The sequence below is a fragment of the Cariama cristata genome, unplaced genomic scaffold (assembly GCF_000690535.1).
Source record: "Cariama cristata isolate BGI_N322 unplaced genomic scaffold, ASM69053v1 scaffold4121, whole genome shotgun sequence".
Lineage (NCBI taxonomy): Eukaryota > Metazoa > Chordata > Aves > Cariamiformes > Cariamidae > Cariama > Cariama cristata.
In genome coordinates, this window is record NW_009597436.1 from 131,617 (window position 1) to 146,351 (window position 14,735).

The window sequence follows — 14,735 nt, forward strand, 5'->3', positions numbered from 1 at the left end:
AGTGCTTATTTTCATTACTAGTACAATAGATTAGTTGCAAAAAAGCCTGATAAGTTTGGAGACACAAACTGATAGCAGCTTCCTCAGAACTAAAACAGTTTTTGCCCTGCAGGCTTCTCTGTTTTTATTGAACTGTATCAGCAAATCTAATAAAACGTACAATTTTCTTCTACAAACTTTAACTTGGTTGACCTGCAACAACAGTACTACTCTGTATGTGTGTATGCACACTGTATGTGTGAAACAATAGATTGACTACAAAACTGTAAATTACAAAGGAACATTACCTGGAAACAGTATTTAATTTCAGAAGGGTATGTGTTTCTACATGTATATATATATATACACACACACACTATGCTACACTCCTGATAAACAAGTCATAATGTAGTGAAATTTGAACGTATTTTTATGCATAGTTGATGGAAGGGAGAAAAATGGATTTTTAAACATTCGTGTGCTTTCACTTCAGTGATCAAGGAGTTTATGTCAGTGATGGAAGATGATGTTATCGTTTGATTTGGACTATTAATTATTATATCAGCTGGATTCTGAATGATTAAATCTCCTATTTCCATTCCTCACTGAAGACTTTTTCAAATGGAATAGCTCCAGCTCTATTTTGTAGAATTTGATTCAGGGATAATTTGGGCTTTGTTGTGGATACTGTCTTACTTTGGTGTCTAAATCCCAGAAGAGGGAGGCAGTCCTTATATACATGTTTTGAACATTTCCTTTTGGCTGTCTTTGAGCTTCTGTATGCACAGTTGCAATGGTTTTGGATGGCTTTATGAAGGCACGACTGCAGAGGGAGGTGTTTTCAACTCTTGTTTCTTGAGTTCTGCTATGGGGAACCAGTTACCTGAGATTTGGTGTTGCACTCTTTGGTTTGTTTGTTGGATCATTGCTTTGTTGGCTGTGTCACCTGGTCTCATGTTAGATTTTTTGTTACTTTTGACATCTGTTTTTGCTCCTTAGTAAATTAAAATATTTTTAAACGAAAAGATGTAAGTATTAGACTCAGAATATACCTGAAGTCACCATTTCTAGTCATCATTCTGGTATCCACATGTGGAAATATCTGGCTTACTAAGTCAAACATAAAAGCCAAAAGAAAGTTGTGCATATTGGGTTGTTCAGCAATATTCTTCAAATAAAGCACCAGACCGAGTCTGGGTGAAGCTGCAGTGAATTGCTGTCTCCTGCATCTCCCGTGTGCAGCGTCAGGGATGTACACAGCTTTGCTGTTGGCGCTGCTTGCCATCTTTGATCTAGTAAGAAGTCTTTTGAATGTATAATTAAATATGTATTGTCAAAGTGTAATGAGATCTCCATCAGCATGAGATTAAAAGCCTAATTATATGCAAGCTGAGACCTTTGTTTTTAAAGGGGGGCTGAATTTCCAGGCAAATTCACTCCGCTATTGCACATAACTCAGCTGGACTGTGAAGGCTGCCAGCTGCCACGAGTAGAGAAGTGAAGCAAATAGCCTGACTGGGATGATAAAGCTGCAATGGGTCTTCCTTTGTGACATCCCCGGTCTGACAGCCTAGCAGGCTTTTGGGAGGAGGGGGGCAGGTACTCCGTACCATGAGTCTGTGCCTAGGAAGCTTCCCTTGCTCAGCCAGAGTTGTTGAGGGACAGACAATTTGACCAATATTACGAGGTATTTGTTAAAACAGAAGCTGACATGCACTGTTACTGAGTATGACTTCCCTTTTATGCAGAAGTCCCATTATAAAACACTTGTTATTTTATAACAAGTGACATTTTAAGGTGGTCTTACCTGCACTCTAACATTACAGACTTACAGACCTGTTTTGTTTGTTTGGCAGTAGGTCTGGATTCTTTTGCAAAAATGCATGTCTTCTGAAGGTATTTGGTTTAGGAAAATACTGGCTTCTGTTGGAATTTAGTGGGTTTTTTTAAGCTGGCTGGCAAGTACATTGTTAATATGTACTTGCAAACATATTTCACAAGTATATGTTTCACAGTTGGTAAAATTTATGTACTACGAATGGCTGAGAAGGAGGTGCTAACGGAGTACAAATTTCCCAGGGGAACAGCGCACTGGAAGTGAGCCTTCCCACTTGTGGAAACAAGGATGCTGGGCACTTGGCGTTGGTTTTTTTGTCCCTCAGTACTGATACTGTCATGCAGTACAAATCCAGCGTTTGATGAACTGTATGAATTTTAAAAAAAAAACCAACCTCTAATCTGAAATAAGAATGATCTGAACATTGTGTTTTCGAATGTTTACTTAGGGAATATTACATCACTATGGTGAAATGGGTAAGCAACACCAAGGCGGTGGTGAGATGGTTAAACAGACCTCAGAATATCTCCATCCTTACAGTTTGTGAAACCACAACTGGGGCTTGCAGCAGGGTAAGTTGGATTTTTTCCTAAGCTCTCTTTTCAAGGTTTCTTCCTGCATTTTATTTTCATATTCAGAAAAAGATTTTTGGAAATCGGGTTGCAGATGCGGTAGTTGCAAGCGGAATATAATTAGTCAACAGGGAGGAAATGGATGTGAGAAAATTCCAAATCTGATGAAATGATTTCATGCAATTAGCAACCTTGAGTGACAGTTTCAGAATTACTAAGCTTTGTTCATTCATTAACTTCAGTGGAAACTGCAGTTGCTGAACATCGTGTACTTTGGATCTAGCTAGCACAGTGACAACTTTCTCTTCCATCAGATATTTTCAGCTGCTTGGTTCCTCCTCTCTCCCCCTACAGAGTTTCATTTCAGATCTTTCTGTCTCTCACAGCTTACATATGTTTAAGGAAAAGGTGTAAAACTCTGATAATTCCTGCAAATTCAATAGAATTAAATAACTTTAGAAAAAAGTAAAATTGAAAGGCAACAGGGATATTTCATTTTGAATGTAAGCCGAGCTGAAATACATTTTTCTATTTAAATCCAGCCACATCCCATCGCTTGATCCAGACTTTGACTTCTGACACTCCTGCATTACATCTCTCCGTTTTCACAGTCAATCTTGTATCCTGAATGCAGTTGGCCGCTTTCCATTCTGAGTCACAATCTCTTCCTAGAACCAGCTAAAAGTATAAATATTTTCTATACATGCTAATATCAGTACCAACAGATGCTCCAAAGTAGAGGGTATAATTTGGCAGTGTAAATGGTTATGAGTGACTAATGTAGGTCTAAGTTTGGCCTCTGAGTCAAAATGCTCCCATCAGTGTCTGCTACTGAAGTCAGTCATGTTAAAGTGTTAGGGATTATTTCCAAGCTTGTCTGCCTCTTTTCCTACATAATGCAAGTTGCTTTTCCTGACTCAGAAACTGTGCTTAAGTCCGCAGACTATGGATAAAGATTGTGAACATGGAGATTTGTTGATTGTGTTGCTTTTTACCTGGTTCCTGCAAGCCTTGTGCCCTTTTATTAAGAAAGTCAGTCGTGACCCAGTGTGAGCAGTCGCTTCTGAAAGGAAACCCTTACGTGCTCTAAGGTCAATTGGACTTGTCTGAAGTAGGTATCCAGGGAGCTGTCACCCAGGACATAATATAAGAGAGGGAGACTGAGAAGTCCCACTACAGAAGAATGAAAGTGCAGTGAAGGACCTTTTTAGGTGGGTGAGGAAGGATAGCGATGCAGTGTCACTGTAGAGAGTGCAGCTTAGACCAGGTTCATGCTTGTAACCCTGAATAGTTCCTACGCTGCATCTGCTGGGATAAACTCGTGCTCTTGAATTCAGTAATGGATGAGGAAAGGCCTAATTTTTAATTTTTTTTAAGCATTTTGCACATATTCTCAATTCCAAAAAGCAGTGCATAAAACCAGCTGCTGTAGTAGCTACAGACTTCATTTTTTCAGGCCATATATGTACAGATGCTTCTATAGCTAATAAATTTTCATTACTTCAGTTTGACTGTGACAATTTACAACAGTTGACATATATTCTATATTCTTTTCCAACAATGTGTGCATGTGTCGTGGTTTAACCCCAGACAGCAACTAAGCACCACACGACTGCTTGCTCACTCCCTGCTGGTGGGATGGGGGAGGCAATCAGAAGAGTAAAAGTGAGAAAACTCGTGGGTTGAGATAAAGGCAGTTTAATAGGTAAAGCAAAAGCCACACACGCAAGCAAAACAAACCAAGGAATTCATTCACTGCTTCCCATCGCAGGCAGGTGTTCAGCCATCTCCAGGAAAGCAGGGCTCCATCACATGTAACGGTTACTTGGGAAGACAAACGCCATCAATCTGACCGTCCCACCGCCTCCTTCTTCTTCCCCAGCTTTATATGCTGAGGATGACGTCATACCGTATGGAATATCCCTTGGGTCAGTTGGCGTCATCTGTCCCAGCTGTGCCCCCTCCCAAGTCCTTGTGCACCCCAGCCTCCTCGCTGGTGGGGTGGGGTGAGGAGCAGAGAAGACCTGGACTCTGTGTAAGCCCTGCTCAGCAGTAACGAAAACAGCCCTGAGTTATCAACGCTGTTTCCAGCACAAACCCAAAACATAGCCCCGCACCAGCTACTATGAAGAAAATTTACTCTGCCCCAACCAAAACCAGCACAGCACGGTTTTCGGGTTTTGTTTTAGATCGCATGATGTGAAATATGAGTGTGACCAATAAAAACATTCATTTGCATTTTTTTCCTCTTCACTAATGCTACACTACAACCCATTAAAGCAAGGAATTGTGATTTGAAAACGTCTCACAATTTGAGCTTGATGCTGGCTGTTTGCCCAGTGTTGATGAAGGACCTAAAATATCCAGTTGTCAGATGATGCCTAGAGGTAAAAAACAAATAGAACTGCCTGTGTAAAGCTTCTTGATGGCAAATCAGAAAGGACTGAAAAAGGCATTCTTAGGTCCCCTGTCATCTGCTACCAAAAACTCGGAATAAAACAGCTGACTTTATAATTAAATTATCGTTTGTTTCAATGTAAGTACCAATGAAGAGATGTGAAGATTGTAACATAGTAGAAAAAAACCCATGAAACAGCTAGAGACCTTTTGCTGAATGTAGGCAATATTTTTGATCTATAGATATTCCATAAAAGCAATTTTTTCTTTTTTAGAAATATGAAATGCAGTCAGACCTGTGGCTTCCTAAACAGGTATAGTATAAATGCTGTTTCTGGGTGTATAATGTGTAATTGCTTCCTTGTCACCTTTATTTAATTATATGTTATTTTATAAGCTATTAAATTCCATTCCTTTTAAAATTGAATACTTCTTAGGATCTTAATTTAACAGCTGAGGACTATAGCAGTGTCTGTGGAAACATTAAAATGGCAGCTAGCTTCTCTGGTAGTGGGAATCCTATCACCTATCATCACAGACATTTTGCTATCTACCTGACCGTGTCAGTGCTGGAAAGAGATGCACACTTCCAGCGAGCAATTCAGCCCCTTGAACTGAGACACTTGTCTGGGTTTCAGAGGCAGTATTCCCTTCAGTTTCCCATCTCTCTGCATTCAGTTAAGTAAGCGCTTAGATGACCAGCTGATTAACTACCTAACTTTCAGATGGTTAAAGATAGGTCAGATGAATCTCATTCCAAGCATGTCCTATATACTGTGCTGATTTTTTTCTAATTAAAAAAATAACCTCACCAATCTAAACCCAAAGGAGGTCAAAGATTAGAGGTCATACGGGCTATAATTTAATGCATAAGAATAATATTTCTAAATTCATACCCAGAACAATATTTTGAACTAATACGTCAGCAAATTATTCCATTTTCATAGCTTCAGAAGAGCTGTCCAATAAATGGATGAAACACATTCTATTTAAAATACATTTCAGGCTTCATTTTGCAATGTGTAAATGAGAAATAATTTTTAAAAAACTATGCTTTTATAAGCAAGCCATTTTCCTTTAATATTTCTGGGTAAAGTTAGACATGGAGAGATGGTATCACATCAGGCTACAATTTATCATAAGACCGTGATTCAGAATATCACTTCAATGTACTTATTTTTTCCATACAACTTTGTCAAGATCCGTGAATTTTAAGCATGTACTTAGTAATGTTTTGCTGAATCCAGGCCATGGAAACATTTGTTTTCCTCATCACTGGTAGGACTTATCTCTGTTGTTAATTGTATGTCTGTAAAGGAGAGTATTGTGAAAGTCCCGCTGCATTAGAGGTGAGACTACCAGACCTTTCATTGGGAGGGAGGCTTTTGCAAGGGCTGTAACCCATGCTTTAGGACAATATTGCACAATGATAACTACTGGCATGAACTACATTTAGCTTTAGGTAGCACATTTTTGTTAATCTTAGCAGAATATATTTAAAATCTAAGGATTTTTCTCCAATTGTCTTATAAGCACAGCAACTACCAAAACCAGGGAGACAAAAAACCTAAGCTGATGTTTTGATAAGAACTTTAATGGAAAGTGTGACAAACTAACACATTCTTACATTTATAGAATGAAGAACCAGTTTTCTCCAAGGATGGCAGTAAGTTCTTCATGACTGTCCCAGTGAAGCAGGGAGGCCGGGGTGAATTTCACCACATCGCCATGTTTATTGTTCAGGTACGGTTTTGGTTGAGGCTACTTTTAATATCCAATGGTCATCTAAGACTTTTACTGAGAACACATGACCCAAGCAAAGGCTTGCACTTCAGTAGAGACAGAACACTTACGTCATGGTCATTTGTCCTGTCCAGGTTGTCACTCAGTGCAGAGGGACATATTTATAACTTCTTCCAGAATAAGTAGAGTGCTCTCTCTTAGACCTCTGCTGTGGTGGCATGTAAGGTCTGTAAAAAAAAGGTACTTCCAAAGTATTCTCTCTGGAAGATTTAATGTTTTCTTTGTACCTTTATAGACAAGTAGAGATGTTTTTGTGTTAAACCCTTCTGTCAATAATAATGTTTTATAGCCACAGAAATTGAAGAGACCTGCAGAAATGCTCATTTTACCCTCTTTATATACACTATATATGCATAAGTATAATTTTAAATGTCAATTCACAATATTCTTACACACAACAATAAAGGGAGGTGATACCCAAAACTTAGAATTTTATGAAATTTAGGACTCTTTTATTACCCTTTGCAACATTTTCCAGTGGCTTCCATTTCCCAGGGTCATTACTTTTTCCAGAGAATAATCTGAAAGAAGATAAATTTGCACTATGACTTTGAAGGTCACCAGTATGAAGTTGCGATGAACTAATAGAGCAAATTATGCCCTGGAATGGAACACTCCAAGGCATCTATTTAAATCAGCAGAGCATTAATCCAGGTACTTTAGCAGAGCCATATGACATAGGAGGGATTATCAAGGTACTCAAAACATCAAAATAGCAGACTTGGCACCAGCCAACTCTATTATCTCCGTTTATGACAGTGTTCTGGTGTGAACATTATTAAGTCTGAAATATGTTCACAGTGTACTGCAGACAGAACAAGAGCAGAAGAACTGTAATGAAAATTTAACCTGAAGAAGCAAGAACAAGATACTCATTCACTAGGGTAAATATATGAAGAAAGAATCAGAGAAGAAAAAAGGGGTCAAAGACATGTCAAATTATATCTTCCAAAGAAAACAGTAACTCAACTGACACTCTGATAAAGGTGTATGAATATAGTAACCACACAAAAATTCACACCGGAGTAAAACCATTTAGTCAATCAAGTCTTATTTTGGTTTCTTTCCCAATATGAATAAGTGTCTTTAAAATACATGAAATAATAATGATGTAGATCTGAAAATTAACTTGCAACATTCCCAAGGATGTTACAGATACAGTCAAGTTTGCCATAAACTTGTAGGCACTGTCATTTTTCACTACTGAAGTGCCATGGAAACTTGATTCTAATTCAGGAAAATATTTAAGCAAAAGATTAAGCCCACTCCTATTCAATAAGATAATTAAATATATACCTACTTTAAATACATGTTTTAATCCCACCAGAATAATATTTAAAGTCAAGCTTATTATTAGGAGTTTAGTATTCTATCCCTTTCAGGCAGAATTAGAGACCTGGGCACTGCACAGCTCCAAAAATCAGAAATACTTCTAGTTTGGCCGCCATCACCATGAATAAACAAGTCTGAATGGTTTACCAATGACAAATTTGGCTTTAAGTATATAGCTGCTCTTGAGAAGAGGAGGAAATGTGATATCCCATGTACCAACCATTATTCATCAATAAGCCACATTGTGTGTGGTAATGGGGCTGATACAGAGCAATAAAGGAGAGGAAATGTGTTTATATGATGTGTTTTACACACTGCATTAATCTGATTGTCCATTATTTCTAAAGCAAACATGGAGGCATAAAAATTATATTAACCATTGCACATAAAGTCTTTTGTCACATCAGATGTTTGTCACACCTTGTGAGAGCCACAACGGCATAACAGGTGCCCTGCAGAATTTAAAGCAGTCAGCAGGTCTCCAGTACCCAGATGATCACATTTTTTTTCATGATGGAGCTTGGTTAATTTTGGAATTTGACATTCAGATTATCATTACTTCTCTGTACTACTCAGTACAGATTGCAGCTCATTAACAGAAATCAGCCTCCAAGTGCAGGCAAGTTAAAACAGAAGCATTATGAACATACAGTGAGAAACAAGCAAATCTTAATGGCTCGCTTTAGATTAATTTAATCACTGAGGCTTATTTGTCAATCTTACAACAAGTGCTGACAAATCATGGTCTTTCTTGGGCTGCATTTCTTTGACTGTACTTTAGAAAAGCGTGGGTCAATGATATAATCAAAGCAGGTTAGCAGAAGCATCTAATTAAATCTTCTTGCAAGGGCAGGTTACTGTTTAAAAGGTTACTGTCTATCATATATTATTTACTGTCTGAATGTAGAGGGCTAGATGTGTGTTTTATTGTTTTCAAATGCTTTTAGTAACTTATAAAACGTTTAAAAGAAACTAATCTCAAAATGGAATTGAATCATGTGTTATTTATCTGGAAATTTCTTACTTGAGGTTTTGCAACTCTAGAAAGTCTCCTTTTTCCAACCACAAAGTAAGAATTATAAAGTCACTTTAATGGATTAAGGCAAGAACTTCCTGCAAGCTTCATAAATTATGTATTATGGCTGTAACCTTGAAAAATAACCATGTTTATTAACGCTTGGCTGGGCTTTTTATTGCTGTTTCTTGTTAGATTCTGTGATCTTAATATTTAAATATCTCTTTCAATAGTTGCAGCTTCTCTCTCTCTAGGAAAGAAATAGTAACTTATAATAAATCACAAATTTGTATTTTAATCATTCCTGGAGACAGCACTGAACATGAGAACCTTCCTGAACAAGGGAACCATCATCATAAACAAATGTACAACACATAGCACAATGTCCTCATTTCAGTTGGTACTTGCAAGGCTTGTCATAGAGTTACTACATCATTCTTTCCTTGTGGATCTCTTAGAAAACAGATCCATTCTAAGGGCTTGTTTCTGCCTTGCCATTTCCAGATGTGTCTCATAAGCGTCCTTGAGTATTTTCTGCTTTCTAGTTATTGCTGCTGTTGATGTAGAACTCAGAGTTTACAAGGTACGGTTCAGAAATACAGAGAGTAAAAAAACCCTTTTATCTTTATGACTTTGTGTAGACCACATAACCACTGAGGCCACTGTGATTAGGTATGGACTACTGGTCTGTATTCACAGGGTGAAAGGCCAGAAAGCACCATTAAATCCTCCCTCTGACCTCCTTTGTAACTTCTGCTGCTCAGTTTCACCCACTAAAGCTGAAATATAAGCTGAAGTATCACTTCTTTTCTTTACAACATTTATCTTACATTTGAAAACTAGGAATGTTTACATCCAGGCCAAGCATCATAGCCCTAGTACGGAAAAAACACTCTTCAAGTATGTTCATGGTTGAAGTTTTAATCTTCAGAAGCCTAAGCAAGAATTTTACCTTTTACACTGGGAAGCACTCTCAGATGAGCTTGTCACTCTTCAGGTTTCATTTTTTTTAACCTGTGTCTGATGCAGCTTCCAGGCAAAGAGTTTCGTTTTACCTGAAGGTAGATAAGCAACACATCCTGATGTTTCCTAATTCAGTCTCTGGTGCGTTGGCTGAGAAAACTGCCATCACTTTCTTTGAGAGAGGTTTTGAATTTCCCCTTGTAGCGGTTACTTTTCTAGGCTCGCACTGGGATAGAAACACTTTATGAGAGGGAGCAAGAGGTGCTTCCCAACTTGTAAGCATTTGGTTCGGTTGCCAAAATTTGGAGCTACTCTTAGACTCTCCCTTATAGATGCTGGATAAAGAGAGGCTTCTCCAGAGCGCATGATGGAGCAGGGACTTTACCTAGGTTTAGGTCCTGTGAACTTCTGTGCCTGAGTTTGTGAGGCGCATTTCTCGTAGAGGTTTGCCTGCCTCCTCGGATGAGGGTGGTGTTGATGTCCTGTCTTGGCACAGCATCTTTGCAGTAATCTTGGCTCAGTACAAGCATGTGATAAACATGAAAGCTTGGTGAGCACACTCTTGGTGCAGAGTTTTGGTTATAGGAGTCTGAGTCAGATTCCCCTGCTATGCCACTGTGAAGGAAAAGAAACACTAAAAGAAACACAGTATGTGTAATGACAAAATCCTTAGCTTGAAGTATACGACTTCTATTGTTTGTTGGTGTATGGGTAACTGAAAGAAAAATTGTGATGATAACTCAGATGTTTTTAATGACTTTGAAAAGTTTATATATGGAAGGGAAAGGTTACTTGAAGTTCAGGCCTGTCAAAATGTGAGGTTTGAGATTTAGAGATGTTATGTTGCATATTAAAGTTTAAAAAGCTGTAATCAGTGATGACATATGCAGACAATCCTGCTAGGCAAAGAAAACTGTAACAAGGAAGGTGAAAGTTAATGTTTTCCATCTCTCTTCAGGCCAAAAGTGAACAAATCAGTGTGAGACACCTGACATCAGGAAACTGGGAAGTTATCAAAATCCTGGCATATGATGAAAATACTCAAATGATGTAAGCACTGTTCTCTTTCTCTGTTTATGAAAATATCTGAGTTATTAAAGTGGAATCCATTTAACTGGAAATAGCATATCTAAAATTACACAAGAACATTTCTTTCATTTTTGAGCATTACCATAAATTTTGCACTCCTGAATACATTAAGTGCGGTTATAAGACAATTTATCTGCCGTTGTATTACTGCATGCATTTTTATGCAGAGGGAAAAGGAGCATACTGTGACATCAGTTGACTCACTGTATTTAGTTTCAATAAAAGAAATCAACGCACAATGCAGCAGTAATAGCATTTTGGTGACTTCTTTCTGGGTTCCACATAAGAAGTCATATTAAAATTTTAATACTTTATAAAACCCAAAATCTTCAGTTTTTGTGCTTGCTTCGTTACTGCACGAGGTCTCTGGACTTTGGGGATCTGATTCAACCACATAAATTCAAATGACAGAGAGAGATTATCCAAACCCCTGATTCTCACCCGGATCGGTCAGAGACAAATCTTTCCAAAGCCCATCTTAGTGCTGTAGTGGGAAGGAAATGCAGCACATACTTGGTGATTTTTGGAAGCAGTACAAAACTGACACAAAACATCTGAAGTCTCCACATAACTTCAGTAGATCTTCATTAGTCTTCATGTATATCTGCACATGGCAAAAAATAAACAGATGTGTCTAATTCCGATTTTCTTTAAAATAAATGGTATTTCAGCAAGGACCTTTTTGAGGCTGCAACAGTGCCTGTGATCTCTACTGGTACTGGAGAAACACCCTTTCTGACCAATCCTTCCATGGATTTTTAAAATATATCCATAGAGAATTTCTTGATACTTCTCCAAGGTTCAAATGAAAAATTGAGGTCTGGATGCACTCAGGCTGCAGAGGGGTGGCAGGCTGCATGTGGGTTGTCTCAGCCACTTGAGAGGACTTCCTTATCCTCCTTCTGCCTCTCAGGCAGAAACTTTGTGGGGATGTCATCTGGGACACACCAAGGATTTGTCCTGATATTCTTGCAGCAGCTCTACTAAGCCTCTTTCCACCCACACAACCTTGTCTGTAAACCATTGCCTAGGGTGCTAGCTTCTGTCTCTAGATAGAGGAAAAAGTTGTTCTGCTTTGGGTATCGTAAGGCCTATTGTAATTTATGATACAATTTCATTGTGACCTTTTTCTGTGCCTTGGATTTATATTGCAAACTCTTGGAGTGAAGGAGAAACTTTCACTTCTGTATTTGTAATATGCAGAAAGGGGTCTTGGTTGCTACTGGGCCTCCTGGGCATTACAAGAATTAAACAGAAACCATGAAATACTGTGTTCATCGCTGTTTTAATAGGAAATCATGTAGCATCTGAAATAACTATTCTGTGTACTGGGTCTAGTTGGAGCTTAGGTTTATATAGAAAGTGTTTGATCTTCCTGTATATTTGGGAATTTTTAATTTTAAAAAATATTATTTATGACATCTGTCACTTCTCTAAACACTACCCAAATCAGGCAGTTTACCAAACTGACTTTAACTTTCTTCATCTTTTGGGCACAGTTATTTCTTAAGCACTGAAGAATCCCCAAGAGGAAGACAGCTACATAGGTAAGAAGTACATGGGGCTGTGTTAATGGCTTCTTCATCCCAAGTCATAAGTGCTGTGATGACATTCATTGCTGCTTTGGGGCTTGGGTAATCACTTAATGTTGTGTAAATTTGAGCTGTAACAAGACAGAATCACAGTTTTTCAAAACTAAAAGTGCCGATGATATTTTACATTTTTTAAAAAACAGTAAATATTTTAACACAAAATGTTTTTACCACTTATGTCTTCACTAGTCCTTTATAAGCATCTAAAAAGCTAAACTTAAATACAAGCGTGTAATAAGACTGTATTTTTAAAAGTAGTGAACATCTTCTAAATAAAAATAATATTTATGGTGTTTAATCATGCAATTTGCTGTGTAAGCAAAGCATTTGCTCCTTGCACAAACCTCAGTGCTTAAATTTGAAGTTAATGAGGCTTTCCATGGTGTCCTAGTGACAGTGTTACCCCACAGCATTGCTGGTTATTGGAACCCCAGTCCTGCCTTGGGCAGGTTTTGGATCCTGTCCACATTGTGCACTTTACAGAACAGTAGTCCACTGAGTCATCTGGAAACAGTTTGCATCAGGCACAGAATAAAACAGTGACATTTTGGCAAGTTTAGGGACTGAAACAAATTTTATGACTCTGAAGAGCTGATTCTTGGTTTATTGTATTTTGTTCCAATGGAAAACGTTTCTGATCAATTTTTTCCCCAGTGTGTCAACAGTGGGATCATTGAATCGTCAGTGTCTCTCATGTAACTTCTTGAAAGACCAGTGCACATACTTCAGTGCAAAGTTTAGCCCTATGAATAGGCATTTTTTACTGCACTGTAAAGGTAAGTCAAAGGCACAGCATGTAATAGTACTGTGTTTGCTTCTGAATTAATACTTTCCCTTGAGAAGTGCATTAGGGTGGAGTCTAGCTCAGCAGTGGATTACTCAAAGTTCTGTACACAGTTTATTGCAAGACTGTGAGTAAAGATGTGCCCTGTAAAAGCTAAATAATGAGTGGTGCCAGAAACCTGCTCCAATCCGAACTGTTCAGTCCTAGTAAAGGACATTGACTTTTAAATTTGCCCTAAATAAAAATCCTTCACCAAAAAATGCGAAATTCCTAGTGACAGTACTGTGGTTCGTAACAGCTTCATTATATTATGTATCAGGATTGGTCTTGTGCAAGGATACCTTGTTAAAAAATGAGAGCCTGCTTCCTGTAACACTGTGTCTCTACGTGTGTCTACATGTGGGCATATAGTATATCTATATACACTCACCCACACACATATGTGTATGTGTGTATCTACCAAAAACCAGGTGTGGTTTAATCCACATGGACAGATCCTGTTTATCAATACAATTGCAATAAATAACTTTCAGCTTTTTATTGTTGGCTGCATTCCAGTAGCACTAAATGGCACCAATTAGGTTCAGAGTTTCTGTATAAACAGAACACTAGAACTATCCCACACTGAGAAATTTATAACCTACACCCAGGAAATAAACACTGATAAATAAGTAAGATTGTAAATACAGGTTCAGAAAAGCATGAGTCTATCAATAGTAAAGTGTATAGCTAGACCTGTTGACCGTGAAACTTGCAGTATTTTACAGACAACATTCTAGCCAGTATTTTTGCTCAACTAGCATCAGGTTGAAAAGAGTAGAACACAATTCATCTGAACTACATGTGAATAGCCCATTCTATTTGCATACATTTTTTCTGTTTCTTTTACACCTGTACATCTTTTTTGCACAAAAATATAATATCTGCTGGCTTGAGAATTGAATCTATTCAAACAAACAGACAATGAATGTATATTGGCTTAAAATAAGGTTGGGTTTGGTTTGTGGTTTTTTTTTTGTTTTGTTTTGTTTTTTTTTTTTGTGGAAGCACACCTATAATACATAGCTGATTAGGAAAAATATATCCCAGCTGTATGGTTTATACCTGGTTAAAGCTGCAGCAGAAGTTATGGAGCTAATCCTGAGGCCCTTATCTGAGTAAAGACTGCACTAGTAATGAGCTCCTCATGGTTTAAGCAGAGTTTTCCCTTGTGCTTGACATAGTCTCTATGGGAAAAGTCTCAGATTCATGCAAGAGGGAGGGTTGGTAAATTAAGAAGAGGTTTTTTTGCCCTGAATCAGCAATGTGCTAGGGCCCCAAAACATAGCTTCCTATCATTTTAGCAAGGTATATTCAGCCTGTAATTTTTAAT

The 14,735-nt window shown here is 38.0% G+C and overlaps 1 protein-coding gene across 1 annotated transcript in view; it reads left to right on the forward strand.

Annotated features, from left to right (window-relative positions):
- Positions 1 to 14,735, forward strand: part of DPP10 (dipeptidyl-peptidase 10 (non-functional)) — a gene marked incomplete at its 5' end in the record, with an annotated part of 153,367 nt that overhangs the window by 112,669 nt on the left and 25,963 nt on the right. The window contains 6 exons of the mRNA XM_009708873.1: positions 2,265 to 2,388; positions 5,061 to 5,099; positions 6,421 to 6,528; positions 10,857 to 10,948; positions 12,487 to 12,534; positions 13,234 to 13,355. Of these exons, the coding sequence (XP_009707175.1) occupies positions 2,265 to 2,388; positions 5,061 to 5,099; positions 6,421 to 6,528; positions 10,857 to 10,948; positions 12,487 to 12,534; positions 13,234 to 13,355 (533 nt within the window). The remainder of the gene's footprint in view (positions 1 to 2,264; positions 2,389 to 5,060; positions 5,100 to 6,420; positions 6,529 to 10,856; positions 10,949 to 12,486; positions 12,535 to 13,233; positions 13,356 to 14,735) is intronic.